The following is a 21,892-nucleotide window of genomic DNA, read 5'->3' on the forward strand; positions in this document are numbered from 1 at the left end:
CCTGGTGGAGTCTCTCCCCTCACACCACACAACACCCCCATTATTTAATTTATCGCATTTACAACCCACCTCTCAGTCAATGAGCTCAAGGTAGCATACTATGTAGTAATAGTAATAATAATAATTTATTATTTATACCCCACCCATCTGGCTGGTCTTCCCCAGCCACTCTGGGCGGCTTCCAACAAAATATTAAAATACAGTAATGCATCAAACATTAAAAGCTTCCCTAAACAGGGCTGCCTACAGATTTCTTCTAAAAGTCTGGTAGTTGTTGTTCTCTTTGACATCTGTATGGTTTTCCATCCCTCATTTTATCCTCGTAACAACCCAGTGAGGTTACGCTGAGCAACAGCGAGTGGCCTAAGCTCACCCAGTGAGCTTCATGGCTGAGTGAGGATTTGAACCAGTTTCTCCCAGGTCTCAACCTACTACGCCACATTCGCTCTCCTCATACAATTCATTCTGGCTATTTTGCACGGTCTCATTCATGAAAAGTGGTGGGATTAGCTCAGGGGCCGGATTCCCTCCTGGAAACTAACCAGGGGTCGCAGGACAGATGCAAAAGTGGGCGGGGCAACATCTTCGACTTGACTTTGTGCAATAGGCTACATTCCAGCTGGTCACAACAGAATTTGAGGAGGGAATGGGCAAGCCCAATGAGGGCTGCGGCTTGGGAAGGGTGTATAGCTAGGGGAGCGTCCTGAGGGCCAGATAGGAGGGAGACAGGGGTCACAACTGGCTACCAGGTCTGAGGCTCCCCCATTTCTGTTCTACAAATGAACCAGGGATACAGAAGGTGAGCTTGTGGAGACCAGGTGAGCCATAGGGGACATGAACTGAAGATTCCCCAAGGGACAAAGTTTTATGGTCTTGGCAAAACTTCCAGAACAGGGGGATGTAAAGGAAAGGAAGGCAGGCAAAAGGGGTGGGCAGTTTTGGTTGTTTTGCACTCTGCACATGTTCAGAAAACCCTCTCTCATCACATTCCCTTAAAAGTTCTTTTCCATTTAAAAAAAACAGCAATTTGCACATTATCAGAATCCCTTCAGTATTTTTAAAATCACCTGTCTCCCACGCAGGGCGGGATAAACGCTCTGTGCATGCTCAGAGGCACAAAGCCCAAAGTGCAAAAGTGTTGTTGTTTAGTCATTTAGTCGTGTCCGACTCTTCGTGACCCCATGGACCAGAGCACGCCAGGCACTCCTGTTTTCCACTGCCTCCCGCGGTTTGGTCAGACTCATGCTGGTAGCTTCGAGAACACTGTCCAACCAATCTCGTCCTCTGCCGTCCCCTTCTCCTTGTGCCCTCCATCTTTCCCAACATCAGGGTCTTTTCCAGGGAGTCTTCTCTTCTCATGAGGTGGCCAAAGTATTGGAGCCTCAGCTTCAGGATCTGTCCTTCCAGTGAGCACTCAGGGCTGATTTCCTTCAGAATGGATACGTTTGATCTTCTTGCAGTCCATGGGACTCTCAAGAGTCTCCTCCAGCACCAGAATTCAAAAGCATCAATTCTTCGGCAATCAGCCTTCTTTATGGTCCAGCTCTCACTTCCATACATCACTACTGGGGAAACCATAGCTTTAACTATACCGACCTTTGTTGGCAAGGTAAGTACTAAAGTGTTTTTTTTTAAAAAAAAAAAAAAAAAAAAAAAACCAAGAGGACAACAACCCTGAAGGGACTTGTCCTGACCTCTAGGTGGCATTTTGGGAGAAATCAGCTGCTCAGAGAGACATCACCATGAACAGCTGCAAGGAAAGAGCGTAGCCCAAAAGAGGTGGGGTAGGGCGGGGAGGGCAGGGCGCTCTGACATCGATTGCTCCGGAGACGCGCAGTTCGGTGCTCTGCTGAGTGGGTCTGCCGGAGCAGCTGCTTTGAGAAAGTTAGTTTCGCATCCCTGGAAAGGTATAGAGTCCGGATTCCTCCCCCCCCAAAAATCCTATGATTTAGGCAGAAGCCTAAAAAAAGAGAGAGAGCCAGAGAGAAACCAGGTTGGCTGAGCACACGGAGCGTTCACACGTTCAGTAGCTTCCCGCTTATGCGCGTGGCGGCTCTGACACGCGGGGTACACGTGTGCACGGCTTCCTTCGGCAAAGCATTGTGTTCGCGGGGGGAGGGTGGGGGTGCTATCTGACCTCTGCAATCGTCGAGGGATGTGAACACGTACACGTGTTGGACGTGGAAGCTTTCCGGACGTACTATCCATGCCAGAGCTTGATTGCGAAATCGGAGGAGATGATAGGATCATAGAATTGCAGTGTTAGAAGCGACCCTGAGGATTATTTATAGTCCAACCACCTGCAATACAGGAATATGTCAGCCGCACGAGCTTCACCGTTTAATTGTTTTTTTAAAACTCAACAACAAAAGTGCAGGCGGTGCTGCACCAAAAGGTAGATTTCTTGCAAATGTGAAACAGTTTGCACCTGTCAGAGTGTCAGTTGCAAAAAGAATGAAATGGTTAAAATCAACGTTTAAAAAGTGATAAACTTAAAGCAGATTTAGACACCACATCAACATTCCAGATACAGTGGTACCTCGAGTTACATACGCTTCAGGTTACATACGCTTCAGGTTACACACTCCGCTAACCCAGAAATAGTGCTTCGGGTTAAGAACTTTGCTGCAGGATGAGAACAGAAATCGTGCTCCGGCTGCGTGGCAACAGCAAGAAGCCCCATTAGCTAAAGTGGTGCCTCAGGTTAAGAACAGTTTCAGGTTAAGTACGGACCTCCAGAACGAATTAAGTACTTAACCTGAGGTACCACTGTACCTGGGTAGTCTTCTGGAAACCAAAATGGTTTTAACAAGTGCTGAACAGAGTACAGTGAAGCCACCTGCCTGTTATCAATCAGCAAGGAGTTCCAAAGTGTAAGCGCTGTTGCACCAAAAGGCAGATTTCTTGCAAATGTGAAACAGTTTGCACCTGTCAGAGTGTTGCCTATCCCTGATCTAAACAGCTTTCATATGGAGGATGGATCCAGTTTGCTTTCTCCTGCTCTGGAGGGTAGGACCCGAACCAATAGATTGAAGTTACAAGGAGGGATATTCCGACTAAACGTCAGTAAGAACTTTCTGAGGGCAAGAGCTGTTCAACAGTGGAACTGTCTCCCTCGGGAGGTTGTGGACTCTCCTTCCCTTGCAAGTTTTAAAACAGAGGTTGGATGGCCATCTGTCATGGACGCTTTAGCTGAGGTTCCTGCATTGTGGGGGTTGGACTAGATGACCCACGGTCCCCTTCCAACTCTATGATTCTGCGATTCTATTATTCTTTATATTCCACAATTTTTTGTGCCTGTACATCATGGGTAGGCAAACTAAGGCCCGGGGGCCAGATCCGGCCCAATTGCCTTCTAAATCCGGCCCCCGGTCGGTCCGGGAATCAGCGTGTTTTTACATGAGTAGAATGTGTCTTTTTATTTTAAATGCATCTCTGGGTTATTTGTGGGGCCTGCCTGGTGTTTTACATGAGTAGAATTTGTACTTTTATTTAAAATGCATCTCTGGGTTATTTGTGGGGGATAGGAATCCATTCATTCCTCCCCCCCCAAAAAAAAAAAATAGTCCGGCCCCCCCACAAGGTCTGAGGGACAGTGGACTGGCCCCCTACTGAAAAATTTTGCTGAAAAAGTACAGGCTTGGAGTTGGCCCTGTTGGTGGAAAGTCCATTGCACAAGAGCTGTGTCTTTGAGTGCTTACCGTATTTTTCGCTCTATAACACGCACCCGACCATAACACGCACGTAGTTTTTAGAGGAGGAAAATCCATAGGCATGCCACCCGTAGGCATTCCCTCCATAACACGCACAGACATTTCCCCTTACTTTTTAGGAGGAAAAAAGTGAGTGTTATGGTGCAAAAAATGTAACTTGGCCCCTTTCAGCTTCAGGGACTCGGCTGCCACCCCCCAACTTTCTCCCTCTCCTGCAGCAATGCCCGAGGGCCCGACTGTGAAGAGGTTCCAGCTTCAGTGCTCCCCATTTGTGGGGCAGGCCGTGACCAAAGTAGGGGGAAGCACGAAGCAGATGAACCCGGATGATCTGAAGGGGCTGGTGCTGCAAGACACTCAGGTGAGTCTCGCACCCATTTGGCTCCCCCAAATACCTTGTGTACAGTGGTACCTCTGGATGCGAACGGGGTCCGTTTTGGAGGAGACCTGAATCACAACCTGAAGCACTTCCGGCGGGAAGGTGAACGGGGTTTCCGTGCGCTGCTCTGGTTCGCCAGAGTCGGCCAGGACTGGACCTAATGGTCAGGGGTCCCTTTACCTTTACATCACTCAAAGCATCATCTTGAGCTTAGCCTAATTAAAACTTAATACAGTACATGCTAATTTCAGAGGATTTAGAAACACCCAATACCAATGTCAAAGCAGCTTATCTTTAGTAGCTGTTGACGTGCCCAACAGCTTAAAAACACATTGGGTGTGCCAACCTAGTTTTAATACTCCAAGCATTAATTAAATTCTAGCACCCACTTGATTTCAGAAATTTAGGTCAAGTCTAGTGCCCACCAACTTACAGCAATATTATTATTTTTTTCCCTTTCTTTTTTTTAAAAAAATAATTTTTATTAAGAATTTCAACATAACAAACGCCGGCTCCCTCGGCCTGAAAGCGAGATGAGTGCCGCAACCCCATAGTCGCCTTTGGCTGGACTTAACCGTCCAGGGGTCCTTTACCTTACCTTTTTTTTACCTAAATTGATCCACAAAATGAAAGCAATAATCAATGTACTGTACTATAAAATAAAAAAGGCAGTATTGTAGATGATAAAAATCATCATCCACACAGTCACGAATGAACCAAAAAGGCCTCGGAAACAAAAACACAAAATAAATAGCAAAAACAAAAGCACCAAACTTAATCTGTTCCGGAAGTCCGTTTGACTTCCAAAACGTTTGAAAACCAAGGCGCAGCTTCTGAAATTTTACATCTCTACGATGAATACAGTGTGAAACAGAAAACGCAGAAAATGATGCCTTCTGATATCCCCGATTTTTTTCAGGTCCATGGGAAGAATTTGTTCCTGGCTTTTGGTGGAGTTCAGGAAGCAGCGCCCAGCAGCGAGGACTCGTCTACAGAACCTCCCGAACCCGGGTCAAGCAGCCAAGGGATGGGCCATGGCAGAGGCAGTCCCATTCTCCAGAGTTGGGAAGGAGGCAAGGCCGACTCTGGGAGTCCGCGGCGCCCCCTGCAGGAGGAGCATGAAGCTGATTTGCCGTCATTTATGGACGACGCTGCTGGACCCCCTTGGAAATGGCTACGATTCCACTTTTGGCTGTATGGGAGCATCCGTGCCAATGAGTTTGCAAGGGCCAACAAGGCTAATAAAAGAGGGGACTGGAAAGATCCAGTTCCCAGGTACGAATTTGATAAGTGCTACGCTGTGCAGATGCCACACAAAAAATAGGCCCAGGTAGCTTCCTGATTGCACAGAGTTGTGAGCAAAAACTGCCATAAGTCTCAGCTGGTCCTAATGCAAGTGTTAGCCTACAGTGACATGGATTTCAAGCACTGGCAAATAGACCAAGGCAGCAGTTTATACTTTTTCTAAACCAGAGGTGCAGAACCTTTGGTTCACGGGCTAATCTTTTTGCAAAAACACGTCCAGCCACCCATCAGCTGATTGGCTGGGTCAGGGCCAGATTTAGGGTTGTGCAGGCAGTTCCCCGTACCGGGCATCAAGCTAAGATGGCACAGAACAACAACAACAACAACATTTATATGAGTACCTACTGAGAAGATCCACAAAAATGTAACTTTACCAAAAAGAATTATTGTGTAAATGGGAAATATTTAGGGATGGGGGGACTAAATTTCCTGCTTGTTCAGGGTGCCATATTACCAAAATCCACCCCGTCTGGCTTGGACTTCTAATTTAAGCAAGCAGGTAGGACAGAGGAGTCTGTGCAGTGTGTCCTCTCTCCTGTTGCTCACTTGAAGGAGAAGTGTGCAGCTGCTTCAAAGAGCACTTTTGTGGAGCTCTTTAAGAGTCCCTGGGCTCTGTTTTGAACCTCTGCAGGCTCTTTAAAGCAGTCTCCCCACCTCTTTCAAACATTGGCTGGGTGGGGTGGAGTTGAGGGGAGGATGCTTCAGTCTGCAGTTTTGCAAAGCCCCTTTCTAAACATTGCTGAGCAATGTTAAAAGGAAGGGGACATTGCTTCAAAGAGTGCTTTTGCAAAGGGGTTTCAGACAGGTCCCCTTTGACGCAGACAGCAGAGCAGGGTGAATTGTCTTAAAACCCCTTTGCAAACAGTAGAAGGACTACCAACAGCCCATGTCTGCCTGATGCTTTCAGACCCTGCACGTGGGATTTGGAAAGATGAGTGGAGCCACCCACCTGTCAATCATCTGACACCAATTGACTGACATGCAGGTGGTCCCTGCTTCTCAGATTTGGCTGGATCACAATAAGACTCTGGATCATAGAGACCAAAATGTTTCCCCACCCCTATTCTAAGATAATAAGATATTCTTCGTTCGACTTTCAGGCTTGTTCTGCATTTTGATGGAGGGGGCTTTCTCGTCTTTTATAACTGCCGGATCCATAGCTGTTCTTCTCCTACCGCTGAGCCGGCTACTGACATCCTGAGCTTGGAGTTTGATCAGGAACGTGCTTTGGGGGCCCTGTGCAAAGCTGTACCTGTGTGCCACACTCTCCTGGACCAAAGATATTTCTCAGGGCTTGGTATGTATCGGGTTGTGCAGTATCTCTTTAGTTTTCTTCCCAGTACAGTGGTACCTTGGTTCTCAAACATAATCTGTTCCGGAAGTCCGTTCCAAAACCAAAGCATTCTGAAACCAAGGCGTGCTTTCCCATAGAAAGTAAGGCAAAATGGATTAATCCATTCCAGACTGTTAAAAACAACAACAACAACAACAACAACAATAATAATAATAATAATAATAATAATAATAATAATAATAATTTATTATTTGTACCCCACCCATCTGGCTGGGTTTCCCCAGCCACTCTGGGCGGCTTCCAACAAAGATGAAAGATACACTAAAATGTCACATATTAAAAACTTCCCTGAACAGGGCTGCCTTCAGATGTCTTCTGAATGTCAGGTAGATGTTTATCGCTTTGACATCTGATTTGACATGAATTTTACTATCTAAGGAGACCATTGATCCATAAAATGAAAGCAATAAAAAAATGTACAGTGGTACCTGGGGTTACAGATGCTTCACATTATAGATGCTTCAGGTTACAGACTCCGCTAACCCAGAAATAGTACCTCGGGTTAAGAATTTTGCTTCAGGATGAGAACAGAAATCGCGTGGCAGCAGCGGGAGGCCCCATTAGCTAAAGTGGTACCTCAGGTTAAGAACAGTTTCAGGTTAAGAATGGTGGTGAAGGTCCTGTGTGAGATGGAGGCGGTTGGAGGATGGATGGCGGCTAATGGATTGAGGTAGAATCCTGACAAGACAGAAGTACTGTTTTGGGGGGGCAAGGAGGCGGGTGGGTGTGATGGACTCCCTGGTCCTGAATGGGGTAACTGTGCCCCTGAAGGACCAGGTGCGCAGCCTGGGAGTCATTTTGGACTCACAGCTGTCCATGGAGGCACAGGTCAATTCTGTGTCCAGGGCAGCTGTTTACCAGCTCCATCTGGTACGCAGGCTGAGACCCTAACTGCCCACAGACTGTCTCACCAGAGTGGTGCATGCTCTAGTTATCTCCCACTTGGACTACTGCAATGCACTCTACGTGGGGCTACCTTTGAAGGCGACCTGGAAACTACAACTAATCCAGAATACGGAGCCAGCCAGACTGGTGACTGGGAGTGGCTGCTGAGACCATATAACACCAGTCTTGAAAGATCTACATTGGCTCCCAGTACATTTCCGAACACAATTCAAAGTGTTGGTGCTGACCTTAAAAGCCCTAAATGACCTTGGCCCAGTATACCTGAAGGAGTGTCTTTTTTTGGTATCTCTTTGCCCACTATACCCCGTAAAAAGGCTTCTGGTTTTTTTTAACAAAAGTGTTTTTAAACATTTTATTTCACTCATTATACAGTGGTACCTCAGGTTAAGAACTTACAGGTGAAACTTGGAAAATTAGAATATTGTGGAAAAGTTCATTTATTTCAGTAATTCAACTTAAAAGGTGAAACTTATATATGAGATAGACTCATGACATGCAAAGCGAGATATGTCAAGCCTTTATTTGTTATAATTGTGATGATCTTGGCGTACAGCTGGTGAAAACCCCAAATTAACAATCTCAGAAAATTAGAATATTAAATGAAATCAGTAAAACAAGGACTGCAAATAGAGCAATATTGGACATCTGAGAAGTAGAAGCATGCATATGTACTCAGTACTTGGTTTGGGCCCCTTTTGCATCAGTTACTGCCTCAATGCAGCGTGGCATGGATGCTATCAGCCTGTGGCACTGCTGAGATGTTATGGAAGACCAGGATGCTTCAATAGCAGCCTTCAGCTCTTCTGCATTGCTCGGTCTCATGTCTCTCATCTTTCTCTTGGCAATGCCCATAGATTCTCTATGGCGTTCAGGTCAGGCAAGTTTGCTGGCCAATCAAGCACAGTAATCCCATGGGCATTGAACCAGGTTTTGGTACTTTTGGCAGTGTGGGCAGGTGCCAAAGTCCTGCTGGAAAATGAAGTCAGCATCCCCATAAAGCTCGTCTGCAGAAGGAAGCGTGAAGTGCTCCAAAATCTCCTGGTAGGCGGCTGTGTTGACCCTGGACTTAATGAAGCACAATGGGCCAACACCAGCTGATGACATGGCTCCCCAAATCTCTTTTCTGATGAGAGCAGCTTTTGCATTTCATTTGAAAACCAAGGACCCAGAGTCTGGAGGAAGAATGGGGGGGGGGGGGGCACACAATGCCAGATGCTTGAAGTCCAGTGTGAAGTTTCCACAGTCTGTGTTGATTTGGGGAGCCATGTAATCAGCTGGTGTTGGTCCACTGTGCTTCACTGAATTACTGAAATAAATGAACTTTCCCACGATATTCTAATTTTCCGAGTTTCACCTATAATTCATTCTGGATGTCCGTTCTTAACCTGAAACTGTTCTTAACCTGAAGTACCACTTTAGCTAATGAGGCCTCCCGCTGCTGCCGCCGCACGATTTCTGTTCTCATCCTGAAGCAAAGTTCTAAACCCGAGGTACTATTTCTGGGTCTGTAACCTGAAGCGTCTGTAACCCGAGGTACCACTGTATATCATTTCCCAGAAAACCTTTACCTCTTTACAAGTCCACCACATATGGTAAAAGATACCTTCCTTTTCTTTACATTTCCAACACTCACTAGATCTTGCCCTATACATTTTAGCAAGTTTTGATGGTGTTAAATGCCCTGTTTTAAACATTTCATCCCAGGGAATATCATTAAGAACGAGGCCCTGTACCTAGCGAAGATCCATCCGCTCTCCCTCGGATCCCTCCTGCCACTCCCGGAACTCAGATCCCTGCTTGACCATGCTGTTCGCTTCACCTCAGAGTGGTTCATCAACAAGCAGCAGAGAGGGAGGCAACATTGCCAGATCTACCAGAAAGAGAGATGCCCTGAAGGGCACCAGGTGAGGAAAGAAGCCGTTGGTCCTCCGGATGGACTGAGAAGACTTACCTGGTGGTGTCCCCAGTGCCAGCCTCAAGTTGCTCAGGAAGAGGATGAGGACCTTTCTACTCGCGGCAGCTGAAGGGTTAAGCCTCTCTGACCTCGGTTGAATTGTATTAGGATGCTAAAATTTGAAGAGAGGGCAGGGCGAGGTGGGCGGGCACATGCCCGCGATTGCTACGGAGAAGCCACCCAAACCCCAACCATTTCCACCCTGGTTTTAATACAGACGAGTACTTACCAAGCAGCTAGTCCTCATCGTATTGTGGCATTCACGTCCCCAGTCCTCGCTTGGGTGGTGGTGGGGTGTTGTTGTTTCAAATGTGGCCTTGGGCCATGTTAAGCGTGAGCCGGACCACAGTTCAATGTAAGATGTTGGGCTAACGAAAATGGAGACGGCTGTCAAACTTTGAGTTTCTCAGTCTGAAAGACAGATTTTTCAGTTAGTGTAGCAGCCAAGGCTGTTGCAATAGACAGCAGAAGTTTAGCATTCTGCCTCTTTGGAGAATGAGAGCCCCATATAGATGTTGAGAAGTTCCTGGTTTCTGTATTAAAGTTTTATTCGTTCCTTGATGGAAATGTTACTCGTGCGTGTTTCTTCCAAGGGTCAGGGGGCTGTGGCTAAGGCTCTGTGTTGAAAGAGTTTCACTGCAAGTGAGCAGACTGCAATTCTCAGGCTCGTTTGAGGGGAAGCTATGGCCTTTCAAGTGGCATTTATTATTATTAATAATAATAATAATAATAATAATAATAATAATAATAATAATAATAATAATAATAATAATATACCCCACCACTTTGGCCGGCTTTGAAAACCTCCTGATACAGGGCTGCCTTCAGATGTCTTCTAAAAGTTGTGCAATTACAGTGGTGCCTCGCAAGACGAAATTAATCCGTTCCACGAGTCTCTTCGTCTTGTGGTTTTTTCGTCTTGCGAAACGGCTATTAGCGGCTTAGCGGCTATTAGCGGCTTAGCGGCTATTAGCGGCTATTAGCGGCTTAGCGGCTATTAATGGCTTAGCGGCTTAGCGGCTTTAAGAAAAAGGAAACAAACTCACAAGAACTGGCAAGACGTTTCGTCTTGCGAAGCAAGCCCATAGGGAAATTCGTCTTGCGGAACGACTCAAAAAACGGAAAACCCTTTCGTCTAGCGAGTTTTTCGTCTTGCGAGGCATTCGTCTTGCGGGGCACCACTGTATCTCCTTGACATATTATTATTTTTTAATAATAATAATGATAATGATAATAATATGCCCTGATGTGAGTTCACAGTGCAGAGACAACCTTATTCCTCATCCTCAATCAGCAGACCAAACGAAACCCTAGGAGAAGGGAGACATTTCGTGTGGGTGGGCATGCTGGTCTCACAGAACAAAATTGTAGAAACAGAGAATTGTAGAGTTGGAAGGGACACCAAGGATCATCTAGTCCGACCCCCCGCAATGCACATATATGTGGCTCCCCATTTGTGGGATGCTCTCCCCAAGGAAGTTTGCCTGGTGCCTTCATTAGCGTGTATAATGGTTCCTCTTTAACCAGGCCTTTGGTTGACTGACATTCAATGCCCTTTTAAAGTGTGTCGGGGATGGGGGAATAATTGGGTGGTTCTTGTTTTTATTTGGATTGTGCATTTGGCATTTTTATATTGCGATTTTATCGCGTGAGCCACCCTGAGTCCTGCTGGTATTGGGAGGGACCTACAGATTTAATAAATAATAATAATAATATAGTGGACGCTCAGGTTGTGAACATGATCCGTGTGGGAGGCACATTCGCAACCCACAGCGCAGCGTCTGTGCACGCATGGGTTGCGATTAGGCACTTCTGCACATGCGTAAAGCATGATTTAGTGCTTCTGCGCATGCATGAGTGCCGAAACCCGGAAGTAACCCGTTCCAGTACTTCCAGGTTCGGCGCAGTGCACAACCCGAAAACACACACCCTGAAGCGTCTGTAACCCGAGGTATGACTGTAGTAATAATAATAATACACACATACGTATGTAGCCACCAAATTCCTAAGGGCCGCCCAATTTCTAGGGACTGTGGGCCAACTAACCCCGGTGTAACATAAGAAGGAATACCTCATGATGTATGGGCAGAACTTGTTGCCCAGGGAAAGGTCGAATGGTTTGAAAAATTGGGATTTTGTGATTGTATCAGGATGTAAGGAAATGCTGAAGGCTTGAGCTACCTGGAAAAAAACCAAGGGCTTGGGTTTGTCGAACTTTGTTCTTAAAAGAAGAATGTGGGTGGTTGGGTTTGTGTGTGAGAGAGAAAGCAGGGAGGAGGTTCTTCTGTTGCAATGAGATCTACCTAGGACTTTGCAAAGCCAAGAATGGATGACACAGACCGCTTAAGAGAGTTTTGTAGTTTATAAGCAGTCTACACACCCTGTACATCTGCAAAACGATTGATACTGATACATTGGAAGGACAAAAAGATTACAGGTATCTCTTTTGTTTGATGGATAGATGACATGGGAATTCTTGCAACCCATGAACGGATTGCTTTTGGAGAAAGATTAAAAGGTAAAGGTAAAGGTACCCCTGCCGGTACGGGCCAGTCTTGCCAGACTCTAGGGTTGTGCGCTCATCTCACTCTATAGGCCGGGAGCCAGCGCTGTCCGGAGACACTTCTGGGTCACATGGCCAGCGTGACAAAGCTGCATCTGGCGAGCCAGCGCAGCACACGGAAACACTGTTTACCTTCCCGCCAGTAAGCGGTCCCTATTTATCTACTTGCACCCGGGGGTGCTTTCGAACTGCTAGGTTGGCAGGCGCTGGGACTGAGCAGCGGGAGCGCACCCCGCCGCGGGGATTCGAACCGCCGACCTTTCGATCGGCAAGCCCTAGGCGCTGAGGCTTTTACCCACAGCGCCACCCGCGTCCCGGAGAAAGATTACGCATGGACAAATTTAATGAACCTATTTATTGAAACCATCGTGAGTCATGCATCAATGTCTATTTGAGGGAAACAATAAGTTCATCCATCTACATATATGTTACATAGTTCTGTAATCTTAATTATATTTTGTTGTCATATAGAATCATAGAAACGTAGAATGGTAAAGTTGGAAGGGACTCCAGTCTGGTCCATCCCTCTGCAATGCAGGAATCTCATCTAAAGCATCAGTGACAGATCATATTGTTGTTGTTTTTCCCAATTGTTTTTATTAAAGATTTTCCTGGGTTACGGAAGTACATACATCGCCTCAACTTTCATATCATAAAGTCCTTTCTGCAGGTCAGTTATATTCGATATGAGACTTCAGTACCAGCCAGATGGGTGGGGTATATTTAATATATTGTTGTTGTTGTTGTTGTTGTTGTTGTTGTTGTTGTTGTTGTTGTTGTTGTTGTTGTACAGATCATATTGTTCTTGTTGTTTTCCTCTACCTTTTAAAATGTCTTTATGCATTCTATATTTTTTTCCTTTAGCTCGCGGCTAGATTCTTAATGAAATAAATCAATAAATGGGATCTGCCAAATCGTGCATCATCAGGAAGTCTTCCAAAATTTGCTTGTGCTTCTCTTTCGCTACCGAAAGGTTTGCTGTGCAAGCTGTGCCACGCACTTGCTTTGCCCCACACCACAGGCGGGTGTGGCTGGCACTGCCCTCCTGCTCACCTATGCAAAGAACAGGGAGGGGTGTTTGAAGTTGAACATGTGTAGCAACCAACCACCTGCGCAAAGCTAAAGAGCTGTGCTTACTGTTCCATCTGGCTGGCATGCCGCCCTCGGAAAGTTGCTCAGGAAGGAACGGGGTCACAGCTGTCAACTTACAGATTTGAAAATAAAGGACCAGCAGCCTCGAAAATAAGGGATCAGCAGCCAAAATAAGGGATTTTGCTTGACATACATAAATCCGCCACTGATGGATCCATGCTGCTTTTGCTGCGACTGACTGTGTTATGCAGGGGGTCGGACTAGATGATCCTAAGGGTCTACAACTCCGACCAAAGAAGAGTGGCAGACCAAACTGATGAATGACTTTGAGATGGCAAAGCTTACTGGCAGAATTAGAAACCAGGAAGAGGACCTCTTTAATAAAGAATGGGGAAAGTTTATAATTTAGTTGAAAAGCTGTTGTAAAGAGTTACATACCTTGGTAGGATTGACAGAAAACTTGTAGTAAAAATTTGAACTATGGATGGACAAATGATTTATAAAAATAGAGTTATGAAAGGGATGCAGAGGGGGAAATCACTACATTAAGATGCTGCACTGGTTGGAGGGGATGCTAAGCAGCACGTCGGGGCTGCCATCCTCCTGGCGCGAGGAGTTCCATCGGCCCTTCCCCGCCCGAGAGGGAGGGAGACTCTCGCCCACGCTGCCCATGAGCCCGGCATGAGGTGGTTGTGGCGCCGCCGTCTCCTCACGACGCGCCCCTGAGGGGGAAAAGGGAGAGATGGAGACGAGGCAGCTCGTGCACACGCTCTCGCTCTCTCTCGCGGCGGAGGACCCTGAGACACTGCTTCCCTTCCGAGCCGGGCGAGCATGAAACCCGGGAAATTTAAGGGACATCATCAATAAGGGACAGGAGTGGGACACGGCGCTGGGATAAGGGAGTTTCCCGCCAAATAAGGGATGGTTGACAGCTATGAATGGGGTTGAAAATCCTTCCCTACTCCAGAGCTACAGCACCCTGAGTCCCTTTCCAATGCGGTAGGGGTTAAAATCTAATGGAGAATTTTGCTGGTGGAACTAGTCAGATGAGTTCCTCTGCAAGATAAGGGGAGGGGGAAGAGAAGCATAACTACAACAACAACTATTTGACTTTTAGAAGACATCTGAAAGCAGCCCTGTTCAGGGAAGTTTTTAATGTTTGATCTTTTATCATGTTTTTAATATGTTGGGAGCTGCCCAGAGTGGCTGGGGAAAGCTTCCGGGGTCTGTTACCTTTACCTTATATCATAAAGATCCCACTGTCTCTACTGTGCCAAAAGGTAACAAGGACTTCAGCTGAGCACCTGGAACCTCTAGAACAGTGGTGGTGAAGCTATGGCAAGCGTGCCCAAGTGGGCACTCAGAGCCCTCTCTGTTGGCACACACACCATTGGTCAAATGCCCCCTAGAGTTCTGCCTGGACACTGAGGGCCTTCTGGCAGTTCCCTCGCTGCGAGAAGCCAAGTTACAGGGAACCAGGCAGAGGGCCTTCTCGGTAGTGGCACCCGCCCTGTGGAATGCCCTCCCACCAGATGTCAAAGAGAAAAACAACTACCAGACTTTTAGAAGAGATCTGAAGGTAGCCCTGCTTAGGGACGTTTTTAATGTTTAATAGACTATTGTATTTTAATATTCTGTTGGAAGCCACCCAGAGTGGCTGGGGAACCCAGCCAGATGGGCGGGGTATAAATAATAAATTATTATTATTATTATTATTATTATTATTATTATTATTATTATTATTATTATTTAGAGTCTCCGACGCAGCTTTGAGTTGGTATCACTTCCTTGATTGTGCTCTGCCCGCAGTGGTGTTTGCTTGAGATGCGGCCCCGCCAATCAGGTGTTTCGTTTGTGCGTTGCTCCTCAAAAAGGTCAACAACTTTGGTCAATCCTCCCAAAAAACGCTCAACAACTCTATGATAAATAAGTGGGTTTTGGGTTGCAGTTTGGGCATTCGATCTCAAAAAGGTTCGCCACCACTGCCCTAGAATTTGCACCACTTGGGAGACTGAGATGGTATGCAACATTATGTTCACTTCTGGACAGCTGACCTTCTCAGGTGGGCACCATTACCATTCCAAGAGAACGAAGGAGAAGTTCCCGGTGATCTCTGGCACCTTCTGGTAAAATATTACTGCTCCTAAGAACACAACCTGTGTTCAGTTCTTGGTGGTAATGCGCCCTGCGGGGCAGATGCTTATCACTAAACACATGTAAAATGTCAAAAGCAGGAACAATTTGTTCATGCTCTCTTTTGTTGCCAGAGTTCTAGTTTTTCTCTGTCTTGAGGGCATATTCCCTGTTGTTTTAAAAAGAAAAATCCCCAAATGGTGGTCTTGAGACTCCAATATTTAAAAAAAGAAGAGAAAGGTTTTCGAAAGATGCTTGCATAATCTTTTTATCTGCAAGAGGAGCTCAGCAAGTTTGAAATTTAGGAAACTCCCTGGAACTGAACAACTTGTTCTGTGCTCTCTCGGAAGCCTGAAGGTTGCACTTAACCTTTTGTCAGAGCAGACTAATTGAAGTTAGCAGCCACAATTATCTTAGGGCCGTTAATATCAACAGGAACACTATGAGTAAAAGTTAGTTGCAGCAACCCAATATGCTCTTGTCGTAGAACAGAACTTTAACTCGACTCCGCAGAGTTGTAGCTTCAGTTCTTAACAATCCTGTTGTGTAGACTATTTTTTTCTTTTATAATAATAATAATAATATCACCACCACCCATCTGTTAAATACGAAGAGGCCAGGCTGCTTTGCGGGCAGAAAACTCGCAACCTACTTTGGCGATTAGAAGAGGTAAATTAAAGTAATTCTGTTGAAACCAGGGTGTTGCAAGCTTGCAAGCGTTTATCTATGGTGCAAAAAAAAATGTGACCCAGCAGGTCCAGTAGGCAGTGAATAAGAAAATGTGTGTCTAAAGTGCAGGACTCTTGGGCAGAGGGACCCTTTCCCCATTATTTGCTGGCTAAGAGGGGATTGAGCATAGCCAGCTGTTCCTGCAGTGCTGGCCAGTGTTAATCCTCCAGGAAGAACCATAGCAAACTCCCCTTAAATCAACCCCAGCAAGAGTGGCTACTGTTGTTGTCATCCGAGAGACAATGGAGTATGCCGCTGGGGGTGAAGTAAAACTGTTGCATTAGCTGCACTGATGTGACCTCCCTGAGGCACAAGCCTGGGCAATGTGCTTGAGGTCACACAGAGCCGGTGTGGTGTAGTGGTTAAGAGCAGTGGACTCGTAATCTGGTGAACCAGGTTTGAGTCCCTGCTCCTCCACGTGCAGCTGCTGGGTGACCTTGGGCTAGTCACACTTCTCTGAAGTCTCTCAGCCCCACTCACCTCACAGAGTGTTTGTTGTGGGAGAGGAAGGGAAAGGAGATTGTTAGCTGCTTTGAGACTCCTTAGGGTAGTGATAAAGCGGGATATCAAATCCAAACTCCTCTTCTTCTTCTTCCTGGGCTGCCAAGACAACAAGACTCCTTTCTCTCAGCCTGGAATTGTTCAGCGACCACCTGCTCAATCACCTGGCCCTGGAACGGAAGATTTGAGTCTGGGCAATAGTTGGCCATGATGACCAGGTCCAAAAATGGTTTTGTTAAGAACCGGTTTAATAAAGGTGACTGGGAAGACTCAGAGAGGGAAGCATTCACTACCCCACAAAGCCCATTGCCCAGCCTTGCCTGGCTTGTTTTTATGAGCCAGGATGGGCAAGGATCAAGGAGACAAGTGGTTGGTTTCACTCATCCAAGCAGCCTGTCCACATCCTCGGAGGTAACACTTTGGAATTGATCCCATGCAACTGTCGCGTATTCCACGCGGCGCTTTCAGCGAGACACTAAGAGTTCCAGGTTTTTCCAGTGCAGTCTTTTTAATGTGAGCTATATACAGGCATTTACAAAAGAAACAGTCCATACAGAGTACTTACAAACGAATACTCTCCACCACAGCACCACCACACTACAGCACAACCACCAACAACACCCACTGTTAAACAGGCTTTCCTTTTAAAACAGGTGATAGCCAATCACACTAATCACACTCCTGCTGAGTCACTCTGACCCAGCAGAGTATTGCATCATCCTGTTGGAGCCTGCAGACTTATCCAGTATCCTGCGAATCCCAACACTCCTCCTTAAGTCAAAGGCTTGAGACCTAATAATTCTCTTAAGTCTCGAAATTTAGGAGCATCCAAACATTTTGTATACAAATCTGCCACATTACATTTTGTGTTACAGTGCTGTACCTTTAACACATTTCTTTCCAAAGCATTTTTCACATTTCCGTATCTTATAGCAATATGTTTACTCTTGCTTTTAAAGTTCTGTTGGTTAGCAAGCTGTTGTGCAGCCATGTTGTCACTTAGCACAGTGATTGGCATTTCTGAAGGTATTCCAAGCTCTTTTGTTAGGCAAGCAAACCATTCTATTTGTGATACACATTCGCTTATGGCTGAGTACTCTGCTTCACAAGTACTTGTGGCAACAAATGTTTGTTTCTGGGATTTCCACTGAACCAGGGCATTTCCAATATATATGGCATAGCCAGTGGTAGACTTTCCATTTTCTCTGTCCCCCCAGCTGGCATCAGCGTATGCATACACTTGCTGATCATATCCTGTATCCAGCACCAGTTTGTAATCTTTTGTGCCTTTCAGATACCTTAGGATTCTTTTAAGTGCTACCCAATCTCTCTGAGCCGGGTCTGCACTTCTTTGGCTTAACATGTGCACTGCCAATGTTATGTCGGGTCTTGTCCAACAACTTAAATATAACAGAGAACCCAACAGAGAATGAAACGCTGTTGCATTCTCACATTTTTGCCCTTCTGGTTCATTTTTGTACTGGGTAGTTATGGGAGTGTCAACCTCATTTGCCCTCTCCATTCCATATGTCTTCAGTAACTTTTCGATTTTCTCCTTCTGACTCAGAGAGTAGACGCCCTCTTCATTTCTCTGAACCTCTACTCCTAAGTAATTCTGAATCTCTCCCAAATACTTCAGTTTGTATTTGTTACCTAGGCTGTTTATAAACCAAGACACTTGCTTTTGTGCAGTTGTTATTAGACAGATATCGTCAACATACAAAAGTAAATAACAAACACTTCCTTGCACCATTGCTGAATATAAGCAGGAATCAGCCAGGCTTTGTTTGAATCCCATCTTTTTCAAAGTAGTGTCTATGCATTCATGCCATAGACGTGCACTTTGGTGTAAACCGTATAGTGCCCTTTGCAGTTTTAACACCATGCTGTCTTTTTCCAGCTCATAACCTGGTATTTGCTGTAAATACACCTCGGCATCAATAGGAGCATTTAAATATGCTGAGGCAACATCAAAATGATTAACTTTTAACCCTCTCAGACTTGCCATTGCTAAAACTGATTTTACTGTTTCAGCCTTTGCTGTTGGGGCAAACACTTCATCATAATGTATCATTTTCCTCTGTGTAAAGCCCCGTGCAACCAACCTGGCTTTCCTCTGACAACTACCATCAGCCAGTTTTTTCAGTTTAAAAACCCACTTACAGCTTATGGGCTTTTTACCTTCAGGCAATTCTGTAGGTACAAAGACATTGTTGTTTAGCAGAGAGTTATACTCTGCCTGCATTGCCTTTAACCACGCCTCTTTCTCTAGAGTAGGTAACTCTTGCACTTCTTCAAAGTTTTCTGGCTCAGTTACACAAACCTGGTTTATGGTGGCTGGGAACCCATAACGGTCTGGAGGTTGACCTTTATTACTTCTTGCAGACCTCCTTGGTTCATTAATCTCACCCCCTGGGCTACCTTCAGGACTGCTTTTGGGGTGGATTGACTCCGTAGATCTACCTCCTCCTGTCCCTGTTGCACTTTCTTCTCTCCCCTGCTCCATGCTAGCAGCTGGAGAAAAATGCTCAACCTTTACCTCCTCCCTTTCAGTTTCTCTGGGAGAGCTGCCAATTCTTAGCTTTGTTTCAACTGCCTTATCAGGTATGGTCGGCAGTAAAACTTTTTCTGGCAGCAGGTTTGCATGTATCTTGGGCCAATTTCTTTGCTCATTAAAGCTGGCTGATCGACTATAACTCAAAAGATTTTTATCATCTTCAAACCTATAGGCTTTCGTACCACTTTCATACCCAAGAAATAGCAACTGCTGTGCCCTTTTCCCACCTTTTCTTCGGTTCTTTACAGGTATGTCAACCCATGCCTTTGTCCCAAAGATTCTCAAATGTTGCAAACTGGGACTTTTGTTATAGAGAATTTTATAGGGTATGTCATCTAGTACCCTTGACCACAAGCGATTCCCAATATAATTTGCGGTCTTAATACTCTCAGCCCAGTACTTAATTGGAAGATTTGCATCTGCTAACAATGCTTTCATTTGTGTCTGCAAGACACCTCCCCTACGCTCTGCTACCCCGTTCTCCTGAGGCGTCGCCACATTGGTAAGCCTATGTTTAATCCCTTGGGAACGCAACCAGTTTCTTAGGGAGCTTGCCATAAACTCTCCTCCCCTGTCTGTCTGAATAGAGCACACCTTTTCGCCAAGTTGCCTTTCTACCCTTCTTACCCAAAACTTCAAAGTTTGGGCAACGTCAGACTTTTGCTTTAATGGATAGACCCAGCCAAATCTAGAATAATCATCCACTAGGATCAAACAGTACTTGTTGTGGGAGACACTTGGTGGAAAAGGACCAGTTACATCAGCATGAATCAACTCCAGTGGTTTTTTGGTTTCTCTCTGGCTTGCTCTTGCTACTGGGCAAGCCCTGCTTTTAACCTCCTTGCAGATATTGCAGTCTAAGTAATTATCACAACTTTTTATGTTTTTCATCCCCCCACACAACTCCAATGTTTTGTTCAGCACCTTATAGCTTGCATGAGCCAGACGCCTGTGCAGGAGATGAATACACATATCATGGGTTGGGACATTTTGCACATTCGCAACCTTAGACTCACACTGCAGTACATACATATTAGCTCTAAGGTTAGCATTTGCCAACACTGCCCCATTTTGCTTTATCTGGCACTGATCTCCCACAAAGTTTACTTCAAAGCCTGCTTTTGCCAAGTCAGGAATGCTCAGGAGATTGTTTTGCAAACTAGGCACACACAACACATTCCTGAATGTGTGTCCCAGCTGTGGGAACACAACCTCCCCCTCACAAACCACATTAGCTTTCTGGCCCGTAGCAAGACTTACATGTTTTTTGTTTGAAGCCCTAGCATCAGTTAGCAGTCCTTTTCTTTTACAAAAGGTTTGAGAAGCTCCACTGTCCAGAACCCACAGCTCTTCCTTTTCTTGACCATCTGCAGACACCCAAGCGGTAGACTCCGTCTGCTGCCTCCTGTGCTTCTGCTGTTTTTGTTGTTTTCTCGGGCAGTCTCGCAGCAGATGTCCACTGGACTTGCAGCAAAAACACCTTCTTACTTTGTTGACCACCGGCTGGTCTGCAGCAGCTCCTCCTGGCTGTTTCTCTGGCTCCCAACACCTTTGCTCTTCCCGGCTGTTGTTCCCTCTGGGATGCTCCAACAGCTGGGCTGAGGTCATCTTTCGCTCTGCACGCCTGTCCTCCTCTGCATACAACCGTCCGGTAACGTATTCCAGAGTCAGCTTATCAGTCTCTACCGACTCGAGGGAGTTGACCAGCATATCATAGCTGTCATCAAGGGAACTCAGGACTATAAAGACTTTGTCCTCTTCCCCCATAGGCCTCCCTCTTAAGGCTAGCTCCTGGAAACAGCCTGTTAGGAATTTTAGGTGGTTTACCAGGGAGTCCCCCGGTTTCTTCCGACACCGGTACAGTCTCCTGGTCAGTGTTATCAGTGAGCCAGCTGTCTCTCGCACATGGACAGCCTTGAGCGCATTCCACGCCTCACTTGCCGTCACCTTATCAGCTACGTAGACTAGCTGGCTGTCGTCCACTCCAAGGATGATCGTAGCCAAAGCTTTCTCATCCTTTTCAAGCTGGGCCTCTGCTAGTGCCAGCTCTTCATCGTCGTCCTCCCACTCCTCCTCCTCCTCAGGGGGCTGCGGTGGATCTTCCACCACCTTCCACAGGCCCTCACGCTTGAGGAAGTGTTGCATGCGGACCGACCAGATGCTGTAGTTCGTGGCCGTTAGCTTCTCCAGCAACATGCCAGTTCTGGACTGCTCCATCCCTGCAGCTCACCTCCAGCACACACGGCTAGATAACTGCCACCTGTACTCTTGCGCAGCGGAAGCGTGCTGGGCCCATAACCCTGTCGCGTATTCCACGCGGCGCTTTCAGCGAGACACTAAGAGTTCCAGGTTTTTCCAGTGCAGTCTTTTTAATGTGAGCTATATACAGGCATTTACAAAAGAAACAGTCCATACAGAGTACTTACAAACGAATACTCTCCACCACAGCACCACCACACTACAGCACAACCACCAACAACACCCACTGTTAAACAGGCTTTCCTTTTAAAACAGGTGATAGCCAATCACACTAATCACACTCCTGCTGAGTCACTCTGACCCAGCAGAGTATTGCATCATCCTGTTGGAGCCTGCAGACTTATCCAGTATCCTGCGAATCCCAACAGCAACTTGGCTAGGCAGAGCTCTGGTACTCTCCGGCCGTGGCCCTGCTCCCACGGTGGAGTCTACCTGTTTCTGAAGTGCCTT

The 21,892-nt window shown here is 46.2% G+C and overlaps 1 protein-coding gene across 2 annotated transcripts; it reads left to right on the forward strand.

Annotated features, from left to right (window-relative positions):
- The first annotated feature begins 1,647 nt into the window (after positions 1-1,647).
- Positions 1,648-13,904, forward strand: NEIL2 (nei like DNA glycosylase 2). 2 transcript variants are annotated; one of them, XM_077925417.1, is made up of 5 exons: positions 1,648-4,071; positions 5,009-5,364; positions 6,495-6,691; positions 9,359-9,558; positions 13,036-13,904. In XM_077925417.1, exons 1-5 carry the CDS (start codon positions 3,934-3,936, stop codon positions 13,060-13,062), a joined length of 918 nt encoding a protein of 305 aa, XP_077781543.1. In that variant the 5' UTR covers positions 1,648-3,933; the 3' UTR covers positions 13,063-13,904. The 2 variants fall into 2 exon arrangements, with proteins under 2 accessions (XP_077781543.1, XP_077781542.1); XM_077925416.1 differs by lacking the exon at positions 13,036-13,904 and having other exon boundaries at positions 9,359-10,277.
- Positions 13,905-21,892: the final 7,988 nt, after the last annotated feature.

The sequence above is a fragment of the Podarcis muralis genome, chromosome 3 (genome assembly GCF_964188315.1).
Source record: "Podarcis muralis chromosome 3, rPodMur119.hap1.1, whole genome shotgun sequence".
NCBI lineage: Eukaryota > Metazoa > Chordata > Lepidosauria > Squamata > Lacertidae > Podarcis > Podarcis muralis.